Source organism: Felis catus, chromosome D4, assembly GCF_018350175.1.
Source record: "Felis catus isolate Fca126 chromosome D4, F.catus_Fca126_mat1.0, whole genome shotgun sequence".
Taxonomy (NCBI): Eukaryota; Metazoa; Chordata; class Mammalia; order Carnivora; family Felidae; genus Felis; species Felis catus.
Genome location: NC_058380.1, coordinates 87,233,639 through 87,246,700, shown reverse-complemented (window position 1 = coordinate 87,246,700; position 13,062 = coordinate 87,233,639). Strand labels below are relative to the sequence as shown.

Genomic DNA, 13,062 nt, shown 5'->3' with positions numbered 1-13,062 from the left:
CTCTCCTCCCCCAAGCACACATAAGCCAGCCTGGACCCCCCCCCCCCCCCCCGCCATGACTTCTGTGCCTGGTTGGGGCCCTTGCCTCTGACCCAGCTCAATACCCTGGGTCCATCCTCCCAGTTAATCCAGGATTAGCCCTTTTCAATCTCCCTCATGGTTTTTAACAGCTCCCTCCCAGGTTCTTTCCAGAAACCACCCTACTGTGACTGCTTACCAGGTGCCTAGAAATTGTATTCCAGGAGTGTCAGGGCAAAGAAAGAAGCTGGGTAGGCAGGAGGACCCCTGAGTCCCAGACCAGCCACCACCGCTCACTGTGACCTCTGATGAACGTCAGCCCCTCTCTAGACTTCACGTCAGGATTAGAAAGTCCTCAGGCTACCAGCATCAATATGGGGTGGGGTGGGGGTGCAGGGTGGGCCTGGGGGATCTGCACGTCAGACTGGTCAGATTGGGCCAAGTGGCTTTACTTTCCAAAGGTGGAAAAGGTCCTCAGAGAATTATCTGGGCCCCTCCCGGCTCTGATGCTCTGAAATTCTCCTAGTCTTGGGAGGATTAAAGGAGGGGGTAGGGGTCAGCCTATGGCTCAGAGGAGCATAGCAGATAAAAGGGAATCTTAGCAGAAGGGGCTAGGGGCTCCTGGCTGGCTCAGTTCAAAGAGCTTGCAACTCTCCATCTCTGGACTCTTGATCTCTGGGGTGTGAGTTCAAGCCCCACACTGGGTGCAGAGATCACTTAAATAAACATTTTTTTTTTATTTTTTTTAACGTTTATTTATTTTTGAGACAGAGAGAGACAAAGCATGAACGGGGGAGGGTCAGAGAGAGGGAGACACAGAATCGGAAACAGGCTCCAGGCTCTGAGCTGTCAGCACAGAGCCCGACGCAGGGCTCGAACTCACGGACCATGAGATCATGACCTGAGCCGAAGTCGGCCGCTTAACCAACTGAGCCACCCAGGCGCCCCAAACATTTTTTTTTTTTTAACGTTTGTTCATTTTTGAGAGACAGAGCGTGAGCCGGGGAGGGGCAGAGAGGAGACACAGAATCCGAAGCAGGCTCTGGGCTCTGAGCTGTCAGCACAGAGCCCAACACGGGGCCCAAACTCACGAACCTGAAGATCATGACCTGAGCCAAAGTCGGATGCTTAAACGACTGAGCCGCCCAGGCGCCCCTAAATAAATCATTCTCAGAAAAAGAAAAGGGGGGGAGGGGGCTATGGAGTGGGGGGCTGTGTCTTCAGAATGAGGAAGGGAAAACCTCTAGGTTCCTCTTCCCCACCCCCCAGGCCGAAGATGTTTGGCATCTCAAGTCTGGCTGGCATTGTGGAGACCAGCCGTCAGAACAGCACCCACCAGACCTGCTCAGCAGCTAATGGGGCCATTTTGGCTGCAGCTTCTGAAAACTGGCCGCTGAACTTCCCTGAAATGACGTTTTCCTGAATGGTAAAGGGACAGACTGTCTTGGCAGTGAGCATGGGGACATGAGCTCAGCCTTTGGGAGCCTTGGGCCCAGGTCATGTTTTCTGGGCCACGGCATTGAGAATAGCTGCTTGGTGTCGATTCCTGAGGGCCAGGAGAGGGTGGCCAGGCTCCTGAGAATGGAGAAGAGGTTCTGAGGAGCCAGGCTGGGGGAGCAGGGCAGGCGGAAGACAGAACCATGCAGGAGATACAGGTGAGACGGAGCTCACTTGAGGCAGGGCGCATTCCCCACTGTCCTGGCCCCGTGTGATGCAGTGGCCCGAAAATACAGACACCGACCATGTGCCAACAGCATAGTAAGGGTCCGATCCTGCTGGGCTAGCAGCTTCCCTGGGAACCCCCACCAAAGGCTTGTAGTGGAGCTCAGGGAGGCAGACCGGATCTCAGTCCAGGCCTGGGCCCTGCGTTCCCCATCCTTAATTTGGGGATAACATAAATACCTCCCGTAAGGAGGAAGCTCGGTGCTTTACCTCTGATGAAGAGCTTGGCACAGGGCCTGGCATTTACTAAGTACTTACCAGCTGTTCACCAGAAGTTAGCAGGGGCTGTTCTGGGTGGAATGTGAGGATATTTTTATTTTATTGTTGAACTTCCCCCAGTTTTCCAAACTGCTGTTGTAATCAGAGGAAAGACTACCACTGAGGTTTGGAGCCTAGAGCCCGGGGTGGGGGGGGGGGGGGGGAGGGGAGGTGGAGGGGATGGACCTCCCAAGATTTGTTCATTCATTCTGCTCAGGCTTTGGGAAGTGGGTTTGCATTGTGGTTTTTCCCAAAAGCTAACCAGCTCCAGATGCAACACTCCTCTTTCTGGGGTCGCTGGGCGGCCCCAAGGCTGGATGGGGGAGCGGGGGTTGGGAGGTGCCAGACCAGACAGGAGGGGAAAACACCTCCACCGTGGCGATACAGGAGGGTCTCCGAAGGGATCACAGCCCACCAAGCAGCAGCTAAGTCCTCATCGCTAAGATCCAATGGCCTTTCTTCTTCACCAAAAGCCCCCTGCCCTGGGTCCCCAGGTCGGCCCAGCGCAAGCCTCACTGGTCCAGGTGGACAGTATCAGTTATTGGGCACTAAAAGCCAGGCCCTCTGTTCAAAACTCCACCTGCCACATAATTGTCACCAGTAAGCCTCAGAACAGTCCTGCAAGGTTGCCAACGCTAGTCAGATTTTACAAACGAGGACTCTGTGGCCCCACGTCGGATAAATGGCAGAGCTACGATTTGAAGGCAGCTCCGCCCTTGACCCCTGCCCCTTCAGCAGACTCCCAAGGGGCCAGGAGCCGGTCAGGTTCTCTGCAGTGACTGGCCGCCCCACCTCTGAGGAGCCCAGGGGAATGGCTGTTAGGAATTACAAGGGTCCCTGTGAGAGCACAGAGTGGAAACGCCCATTGCATAGATGGGGGTATGGAGGCCCTGGGAGGGAAGGGATCGGTCTGGCTCTGTGCAGGGATAACAGAGCTGGGACAAGGATGGAGAGTATTCCAGTGCCCCCACGCCTTCCCCCGCCAAAGCTCAGGAAGGTCCAAACCACAGGCGACTGGGCGGCCGTGGGATCCCCGGCCTGGGCCACACCAGACACACAACAGACACTGCCTCCACGGGGCTTGCGGTCTCCCCCGGCAGGGAGAGGGGCGGTGAACCACCTTCTAGGTGCCCATCGGTGGCTGTTCCACAAACTAGTCCACAGGGCCCAGCGGGACTCAGAGAGCTGAGGGAAGCCCCCCCACCCCCCACCCCCCCCCCGCCACCACACAGAGACCTCCAAAGGCTACTTTCTGTTATAGATTTATTTGATATTTGAACCGAGTCTACAAGTTCAGACCCTCATGTAACGGATTGCTTCATGGTCGTCAAAGGCTAGTGTGCATTATTTCTGAGGATTACATCCGCCGATATGACGCAGGAAACACAAATGGACAGACAAATGGACGTAATCATTAAAGACAAGAGACGCTAAAACGTGCCTTAGTGTCCAAGTGATTGATCTAAGGGGGGGGACCCTTCTAACGCGGGGACCCCGGTGACTGATCTAAAGTGAGGTGGCTTCCAGCAACCAGGTGCTGAGGGGGCTGGGTGTGCCAGGCGCCCGGGACAGAAACTGGAACTAAGACCTGGGGAGCCCACCCTCCCAGCAGCGACCTCCCCACCCACGACCCCGCCTCCAAGTGTCTCTTCTTTAGGACCAGGTGGTGACAGGGCTGATGTCAGCAGCTGAGGCTAGTGGTGGCACTGGGCAAAGTCGTGACACGTGAGGTGGGAAAGCAGAGTCCGGGCGAGGTAGCTCCTCCTGGCTCTTTAACACTGAGACGAGGGACGGGACGATGGAGCACCGTTCATCCGGGGACTGGCCAACCCGAGTCTCCTCCTTTCTTGGCAGCTCTAGAACATTCCCTCTGGCCAACAGCCACAGAAATGAGTGCCTGCCAAGACACATGGAGGAGAAAGAAAACAAGACACCAAAAAACAAAACAAAACAAAACAAAATTCCCCGTCCTGGGAGAGGAGAGGAACAAACAGAACTCCTGGACCGAGGTCGCGCCAGACTCGGAAGACATTCGGCAGCCTGCACCCGGGGGGGAGGAAATACAATTCTGTGTCTTGCTGCTCTGCTCTGAAGCTGCCTACCTACCCTGAGACCCCAACTCACTGGCCTTCACTGTCTTTTTTTTTTTTTTTTAGTTTTTTTCTTTTTAATACCCAAACCATCAATTTTCAAAGCTTTAAAAAAAAAAAATTTCTTTTTTTTTCTTTTTTTTTTTTTTTTTACTTAAAAAAAAAAAAAATCTAAAACTGATGAGGCAAGCCCCAGGCCTGGCCTTTCTACCCGCGGCCTACCGTCCCCTGGGCCATACCGCCAGAGCCCGTCCCCCGCACCAAGGGTGGGGGGGGGGGCGACTATCCACGGCTGGTTCTCCCTGGACCACTCTGCTCAAGTCTGGGTGGGTACCGCCGGTGGCATCACCAAAAAAAAGAAAAAGGGACACTGCCCACCCTTCCTTCAACACCTCCCCCATCTGAGCTGGACTTTCTTGGGAATGTAGAAGTTATCCGGAGGGAGGGGTGGGAAGTGGCGAAAAATAAATACCAAGAGCTAAGTAGGTGTCCCTGGGCCTCTGGCGGCAGAGATGGCCTCCAGGGAAGAGGCCCTGATTGTCCAAATACTGCGCTCTACGACTTAGGTCTCTGATCTCCCCGACAAGGCGCCCGCCCTGGGGGGCATGAGTCTCGAAGGAGAAAAGGGGCCAGCCCCTCAGGTACTGTCCTGTCGCTGCAGCCCAGCCGACGTCCAGCCCCGGGCTCCTGGCCTGGCTGAGACCTGGCTGGTTGTCCCTGGGTGCCTGGGTCCCTGGGTCCCAGGGCGCCTCGGTGGCCCCGTGCTCAGCCGTCCGCCAGCGCTCAGGCCTGCTCCTTGTCAGCCCTCCACAGCCGCTCCTTCACCTCGGGCGGCAACGTGTTGAACAGGTCCTCCTCCACCACCAGGCCGCTGCGCTTGAGCAGCGGGCACTCGCCCAGCTCCACGGGCAGACACTCCAGCCGGTTGCCCCGCAGCTCGATCTGGGTCAGGTTGGTCAGCTCGCCCACCCTGGAGGGCAGTGACTGCAGAACGTTGTTGCCCAGGTGCAGCGCCCGCAGCTTCCGGCACTGGAAGAGTTCCGGGGGCAGTGCCTCGATCTGCAGGGGAGGAGCAGAGGGCCCGAGTGAGGGGCACAGCACAGACCCGGGGCCTTGGCCGAGGCTTCTCCCCGCTCCCCCGGCACCAGCACCGTCCGGCCCGAAGCCCAGCTGACTCCCACCTGTACTTGAAGACTCATTCCGCACTCACCTCTTCCGGGAAGCCTTCCCTGGCCTCCCGGGGAACCTATGGCCCCCACGGCCCCCAGGAGCACCGATCCCTCCGTGGGGAAGCTGCTCGGCCACCGGTCACTCCTGGACCGTGGGCTCTGGGAGGGCAGGATGGGGGCCACCTGGGTCCCTGCTGTCTCCCAGCACCTGGTCCCCCCGCACATCACAGCGGCCAGGCCAGCTACTCTACTAACCGCTCCACACCCCCTCCACTGTCCAGGCCTCACCTGTGGGTCTTGCCTGATTTAAGAACAATTTATGAGGGGTGCCTGGGTGACTCAGTCGGTTAAGCGTCCGACTTCAGCTCAGGTCATGATCTCACCGTTTGTGGGTTCGAGCCCCGCGTCGGGCTCTGTGCTGACAGCTCGGAGCCTGGAGCCTGCCTCGGATTCTGTGTCTCCCTCTCTGTGTCTCTCTGCCCCTCCCCCGCTCAGCTGTCTATCTCCCTCTCAAAAACAAAGAAACGTTTAAAAAAAAAAAAAAAAGAACCATTTAGGAAAGGGAGAAGCATGCCGAGAAAATTGTATGCCCCGAACTGTTGCTGAGAACTGGAGACAGTGTGCCAGTACGGGTGGGGACCCCAGCTGTGTCACTTCCCTGTCCTGGGCCTCAGTCCCCTCCTCAAGTCACACCCTGACCATGAGTGCCGGGAGCCCCGTATTGGCCATTCCCCTCCTATTTTGCAAAATCTGAATAATGGGCAATGCCCACATGCAACTTCCTATACACCAGGCTCGATCAGAGCACTGATACTTTTTTTTATTTTTTTAATGTTTATTTGTTTTTGAGAGAGAGAGAGAGAGAGAGCGAGGGCCCAAGCAGGGGAGCGGCAGAGGGCGGAGGACAGAGGATCCAAATCAGGCTCCACATTGACAGCGGAGAGCCTGATGTGGGGCTCAAACCCATGACCCTCTGCTATCTGTCCACACCATCGGTGGAGCAAGGAACAAACAGTGGAGCCCACATGGGGACCTGCTGTGTCTCTAGGTGCATAGGAAAGGCCGCACAAATGCCACCTTCCTCCCTGCCCTTCTGTGAGGAATCAGCTATAAAATGGTTCTTACTGAACCTCTTTTTGCCAAAACAACCTCCTTCAGGTACGAGGGGCAGGAGGCACCCCACTCGATCCCGTGTGAGGACGACGGAAAGACTGTTCAGTAACCTCTCTGAGGCTGCTCTGTCCCCATCCCCATTGTCCTGCCGAGGCCTGGAGAGGCGAAATGCAACGTGTCCGAGACCACACAGCCAGAAAGGTCAGGAGAGGATGTGAGTAAGCCTGGCTTCCTCTGATTGGAGCCTGTGCTGTGCTCCCATTGTGCCAAATATGGCGCTCCCTGCCCGTGTAGCCCTGGGCAAGTCCCTTTCCCTCCCTGTGTGTCAGTTTCCCTCTCTGTATAATGAAAGGGTAGGACTGGAAACGCGTGTCGCCTTCAATGTTCTGTGTCTGAGGATGTTTTAAAAGAGACTCCTGCCCCAGGCCTCCCAAACCAGCCCCCGTTGTGCCCAGCGGTCAGGGATGGGGCCAAGGTGGCTTCCAGGTGAGCAGGACTGACGCTGAGGGACATGACGGTCAGAGGGATGATGGGAAGTGGGCTCTGGCAGGACTGGGGGGGGGGCCTGAGCCCCCCCAGAGAGCCCGCTCTCCACCACGGTGGCCTCTTCTGACGACTCAATGGTCAGGGAAGCGTGAGAGGCCTGGCCCAGTGAGTGGCACAGCTGGGGTTCACGTGCAGAACTGCCTCCCTAAAACACCGCGTCCCTGGAGCACCCCTGCCCCATCCAGTGAGCTCTCTCCACGTCCCACAGAAAAAAGGGAAGGTCCCTCCAGTGGCTCGGCACCCCGCCACAGCCACCCCTGTCCTTTGGGCCTGTCCTTCTTCCGGAGGTGCCACTCAGCTGCTGAAGGGTCGAGGTCCTTTCCCATCACCCCGATCCTGCCCTCTCCTATGGCCCAGGGACCTCAGTGGCTCCGCTATCAACACTGAGGTGCCCTCAAGTCCCGCCAGTCTTTGAAAAAAAGCCCCTCCCAGAAGCCTCTGGGGTTGCTCCATGGCCCTCCACCCCTCCCAGCAAACCATCTGGACAAACACTGTCTCTTGCTTCACTGTGATCCAGCTTCTGCCCCTGTCCACCCCTGAAACTATCCGGCCAGAGTCACCAACAGGCCCTCCTAATCCGTTGGACCTGAACCCATTCTTTCACCCCACTGTCCCGCGTGCCGTAAGCCCACACTCTCCTGCCTGGTCTCTTTCGCTTCCACCCCAAAGGCTTGGGCCAGACTCCTCTCTCCCTCCATCTTCTCCCCAGTGATCTCGACAAGGACCCGTCTTCACGCAGGAGCCTGGGTGGGCACAGGGCGGATTCCCTGGGCTTCAGGCTGACTCAACATGAACATCCCTTGGATGTCCCAGGGGCGCCAGACCCTCAACATGGGACATACGCTCTCCCCTCTGAAACCCAGTGACTCCCTCTACATCCCGTTTCAATGGCCCATCTTCCCAGGCAGCCAAGTGAGAAACCCAGAGTCACTCGGAGCTCTCCCCTTGTCCCGCATCCGATCCAGCCCCATCCTGCGGATTCTGCCGCCAATGTCTCTCCACCCGCAGCAGCCTCTGTCACCCCCCCGCCCCCCGCCGGTGGCTGCACCTGGGTTTTCTGCCAGCTCTTGACCTCGCTCATCTTGTCCCTCAAACCCACAGCCTCACACTGCAGCAAGATCAGTCTCTCCCAGTTGAAAGTTAGGTCGTTCTTTCATCCACTCAATCAACCAGTATCTGGTAAACGTTTCCTGTGTGCCAAGACCCACGTCACCAGACAAGGGGCACAGGGACGATCTGATGGAGACAAGGAAGAAGAACAGGACTCTCCTACCAATCCTGGCCTCAGGCTGCTCCTCCCCCATGGACAGAACCTACTGGACTCTCCCCTTTCCTCTTCATCTGGCGGACTCCTCCTCGTCCTCAGGGCCAGGTGAGATGTCCCTTCCTCCAGGAGGCCCTCCTGACCTAAATCTGGGTTGAGGCCGCTCCCGTGTGTGCCCAGGAGGCTCCAGATGGGCAGCCAGTGGGCCTTGTTCGTCCCTGTGTCCCCAGCACCTTGTCCCATGCTAGGAGTGCTTGAAAAGCATTTACCAAATCAATGAAAGAATGAATAAATGTGGACAGATGAACACCAGTTTTCCGTGTCTATTCACACGAGTTTAAACCTGGGAAAAGAGCAGCTAAGGGCCTGAGCCAGGTCACACCCACCCCTCCCTGTCCACCTGCAGCCCCAGGGGCGGGGGGTGCTCACAAAGGAGGAGGAGAGGGGCTCCAGCTTGAAAGGATGGGCCTGACAAGGATCCTGCCCAAGTGAATTTTTTTACAGAGGCCTCTGGCATCCCAGGGGCGGAGACAGGATGTGATTAAACAGTGTGCTAAATAGGGCTGCAGAGGGTCTCCTTCCTCGGGACAGCAACAGCGTGCCTGTCTGCCTGTCGCCAGCTCCTTTCCTGAGGGGTGACCTCAGCCAACAGGCACGACCTAATAGGCCTGCTAGGGGTGAGCAGCGGGGGTTAGCGGATGGAACTTCGAGCCGGGCTGGACGTCTGCTGCACCCTCCATCAGGAAGGAGGGCCCAGCAAGCTGCCCCACGCCACCCCCCAGACAAAGGGTTGTGAGATGCCTTAGTGGACCCAATTCCAGGGGCAATCTGGCCCCCACACGGTGCTCTGGGGGAGCCGCTTGGTCCCCCTCCACGTATTAAAGGAAATGTTGGGGTCTGTCTGGTGCTGCCCAAATGTGGCTTCTCCCCAGAGGTCCAATTTTCCTGATCAGTGGCCTGTCCCAGGCCATGGGGGCAGATTCTCCAGTGAGGCAACCTGGGACATGACCTTCGCCCTTGTACGCTCAGTCATGATTTGGGGGAGGAAGACAGGATTTGTCACCACCCCTGATCTATGGAAGCGTCAGGTTGGTTTGTACTGAGAGAGGCTTAGGGCGGAGGAGAGGGGGACCCAGACCCTTCAATCTGAGTGACACTGGAGAAGGTGTGTCCTTTCCTGGGGCAGGGGCATTTCAGGGACTGCCTGAAATGAGAGAGCTCCTGCCGGGAGCTTCGTGCCCTGCAAAGGGTGGGCGGCTTTGTGCCCCTGGCCGCAGGGCGGCGCAGGGATGGTGTCCGAACCAGGTCTCCAGAGTCTGCACTCCTGGCCTGGGGCTCCCACCGCCACCTGCCTCACTGCCAGTCTCCACCCTGAAAGCAGAGACCAGGAATGTGTCACCCCTCCTGCAGGTGCGCAGGAGGGGCGGGCAGGGGGAGGTCCTTCCAGTGGCTGTGGCTTTGCTTGCACTACGGAGACCTGACCACAGGGCCACAGGAGCACCCTGCCCTCAACTCCGCCCGCCTGCCTCTGAGAAGGGGCCCTTGGGTGGGGGGCTTCCCTGGGCAGGCGAGGGGCTAGCACACAGGGCTACCAACGATTTGCAGCCCTCCAGGGCATCGCCTCCCACACTGCTGGCCTGAAATGGTTTGTACAACTTCCTCTCCAAAAAGGCAGGTGGCGACAAGCCCGACTGTGCCCTCTACCACCCCGAAACACAGAGGGGGAAGGGTGTGAGCAGCGCAAAGAGTTGCAGAAACCACCCGGTTTCGCCTCGCTGAGCACCAGCCACCCACGGTTTCTGTCTCCAGTGGATCCAGACTGGCCCCTCGACTCCAAACGCGATCTAGAGCCAGCTCCAGGCTCGGTCCTGCCTCCCACAACCCAGCCCTCGGACCTCCTGCCCCAGCACACCCCTGCCTATAAGGAACGTGCCCCGGGTCCCTTCAGGGACAGACCCCCCCCCCCCCACCTTACCACACCAGCCCTCCCGACAGAAGGGACTCTGCAGCATCCTATGGCAAAGACAGGCTCCCAAGCCCAGGTCGGCAGGACTGGCCCGGGGCCCGGGAATCTGTATTCCCAACAAGCTCCTCCCGGGTGCTTCTGGGAACCACGGGGGCGGGGGAGGACCGCCAGCCCAGGAGCCTCAGGCCATCCCGACCACCCCGAGACACCGAGCCTCCTGAACACCTCCCCCTCCTCCGCCAAAGGCCTCCGCCGGGCCCCCCCCGCGGAGCCACGGCCAAGCCACTCACCCGGTTGGCCGTGACCGCCAAGTTCTGGAGGTTCTGCAGGAGGCCGATATCGGCGGGGAGGAAGGTCAGGTTGTTGTGGCTGAGGTCCAGGTAGCGCAGCTTGCGGCAGTAGAAGAGCTGGGTGGGGATCTTCTCGATCTTGTTGCGGTTCAGATAGAGGCGCTCGAGGTTGGTGAGGTTGCCGATCTGGATGGGGATGTAGGCGATGTGGTTGTACCACAGCTTAAGGCAGGTGAGGCGGTGCAGGTGCTGGAAGCTGATGATCTCCTCGATGGTCTTGAGGTTGTTGTCCTTGAGGTCGATCTCCTGCAGGTTGTGGAGGCTGAAGATGGAGTGTGGGATCCGCTCCAGGTCGCAGCGGATCAGCTCCAGCTCGGTCAGGTTCACCATCTTCTTGAGGCTGTTGAGGACGATGAGCTTGGTGCCCTCGTTGTTGATGGACAGCTTCTGCAGGTGCACGCCCACGTCGGTGACCACCTGCGGCAGCTTGCTCAGGTTGCTCTTGAGCCGCAGCACCTTGAGGCGCTTGAGCTCGCGCAGCCCGTCGATGACGATGTAGCGGTTGTTCTCCGCGCTCAGGTTGCCCGTCAGGTGCAGCTCCTCCAGGGTCTTCAGGCTGTAGATCCACAGCGGGATCTCCTTGATGTCCGTGAACTTGATGTGCAGGGCCCGCAGGTTCTCGCGCAGGAAGGCCAGGGCGGGCGCCTCGATCTTGGCCGCCGTGTGGTACAGCCACAGCTCCTTGAGGCCCGTGAGCTGGGCGATGCTGGGCGGGATGGTCACGTCCGGGATCAGCTCCAGCTTCAGCACCTCCAGCTCCACCAGGTCGAACACGGTGTCGGGGATGCCGCTGAGCATGAACAGGTGCAGCTCCAGCTTGTCCTGCGCGTTCTTGGTGAGCCGCTGCCGCAGCTTGTCCAGCGTCCACTCGTTGTTGAGGTTCAGCTGCCGCAGCTTGTTCTCGCTCACCTCCGACAGGAAGACGGCGAAGCGCTTCGAGTAGAGCGGGTCGTACTGGTCGATGAGGTGGAGCATGAAGGCGAAGTCGTTCTTGACGTCGGGGATGTCGCTGTAGCTGCTCTCCTCGCGGATGGACTCGAACGAGTACTTCTTGAGGGAGCGCCGCAGCATCCACCACAGCGTGTACATGCAGATGAGGCCGTAGAAGATGACCAGGCTGATGTAGAAGGACGCCAGGATCTTGAAGAGCGTGGCCAGCGGGTGGGCACAGCGGTAGGTGCGGTAGCCCGTCAGGCTCTCGATGTCCACGGTGCAGTCCACGTCGAACTTGATGTTGTGCACGTAGTAGACGGTGTAGCAGATGATGAGGATGAACTTGACCACCTTGATGATGGTCTGCCGCATGTAGAGGCGGTACACGATGTCCCCCTCCTCCACGTGGGTGCGGAACTTCTTCACCTTCTCGAACAGCGCCTTGGCCTGCTCGCCCTCCTTCTTGTCCAGCACGCCCGTCTCCGAGCGGTCCACGATGCCCTGCTCGATCCGGGACTTGGTCCGCTGCAGCATGGGCACGGTGGCCTCCACGTCTTCGCTGACCGTCGACGACTTCTTGTCCATGGAGCCGTTCATCTTGCTGAAGGCCGGCTTGGGGTCGCTCTCTTCCACCACCGTCTCGGACAGGGCGCGTGTGGTCCAAGGCGAGTCGAAGCACTTGAGCAGGATAGACACGAAGTGCTCCAGCTTCGAGCTCGTGCGCGGAAACTTGAACCAGAAGTTGCTGCAGGCCAGGAAGATGAGCGTGTGCAGGAGCACCAGGTAGGGGAAGTACTTGGCGAACCAGTGCAGGCGGTTCTCGTAGCACACGGCGTCCACGTAGTTGTACTGGTGCCGGTCCAGGTCGTACTTGATGCCCGTGGGGCCTGCGCCGGGGGTCGGCAGGACCGTGGAGTTGGGGTAGGTGGGCTCTGGGCCAGGGGCTGCCCAGCCCCGGAATGAGTCGTTGCAGGAGTCCTTGGTGACCCACTTACAAGGCAGGCAGATCATCTTGTCCTGGGTGACCTGCAGTGTGCCCCCAAAGACCGCGATCATCAGCATGACAATGGAGATGTAGTCGGTGAACACGTCCCACCATGGCTTCAGGATCCGGTAGGCTGGCTGCGTGTCCGCAAAGTAGCGGAGCTCTGTCACTGGAATCATGGTTCAACCTGAAAGGGACCCACAGGAGGGGGTTACCACAGGGCGGCCCGGCTGTCTGGGACCCAGGAGACGGCGCACCCATCGTCCAACATTCCACCTTGAGTCGGGCTGGGAGTCACAGCCTTGCCATGCACAGGGTGGCCCACCGATCAGCCTCTGTCCAGAACTACGTGGCCACCAGGCGGCTGGGACACCAGCACAGGGGAAGGCAGGTGGCCTCCGGACTTAGCAGACGTGAAGACCAAGAACTGAGGTCGGGACCCACGCCGACAGATGGCTAAGGTGGCCTCGCCCTGCATTCCAGCAGGACCATTTGGGAATTCCTGTCCCCAGGCTGCATCCTATTAACGATCAGACTGACCAGAGGGGCTTGTTGAAAGCTCCCAGTTCACTTGGAACCAGGGCCGTGATGCTGCCCCAGTGACCCGAAGAGGTTTCCTCCAAGTGTGAGAAACCCCAATGGAGAAGA

At 58.7% G+C, this 13,062-nt stretch overlaps 1 protein-coding gene across 4 annotated transcripts in view; it reads right to left on the bottom strand.

Annotated features, from left to right (window-relative positions):
• Window positions 1-3,244: 3,244 nt before the first annotated feature.
• The window catches only part of LRRC8A (leucine rich repeat containing 8 VRAC subunit A), a 29,897-nt gene continuing 20,079 nt past the window's right edge, over window positions 3,245-13,062 (bottom strand). For all 4 annotated transcript variants that reach the window (XM_019816655.3, XM_003995953.5, XM_006939539.5 and 1 more), the window contains 2 exons: window positions 10,437-12,601; window positions 3,245-5,147 (listed from right to left, as the gene is read on the bottom strand). In XM_019816655.3, the coding sequence (XP_019672214.1) occupies window positions 4,872-5,147; window positions 10,437-12,593 (2,433 nt within the window). In that variant the 5' untranslated portion in view covers window positions 12,594-12,601 and the 3' untranslated portion in view covers window positions 3,245-4,871. The remainder of the gene's footprint in view (window positions 5,148-10,436; window positions 12,602-13,062) is intronic.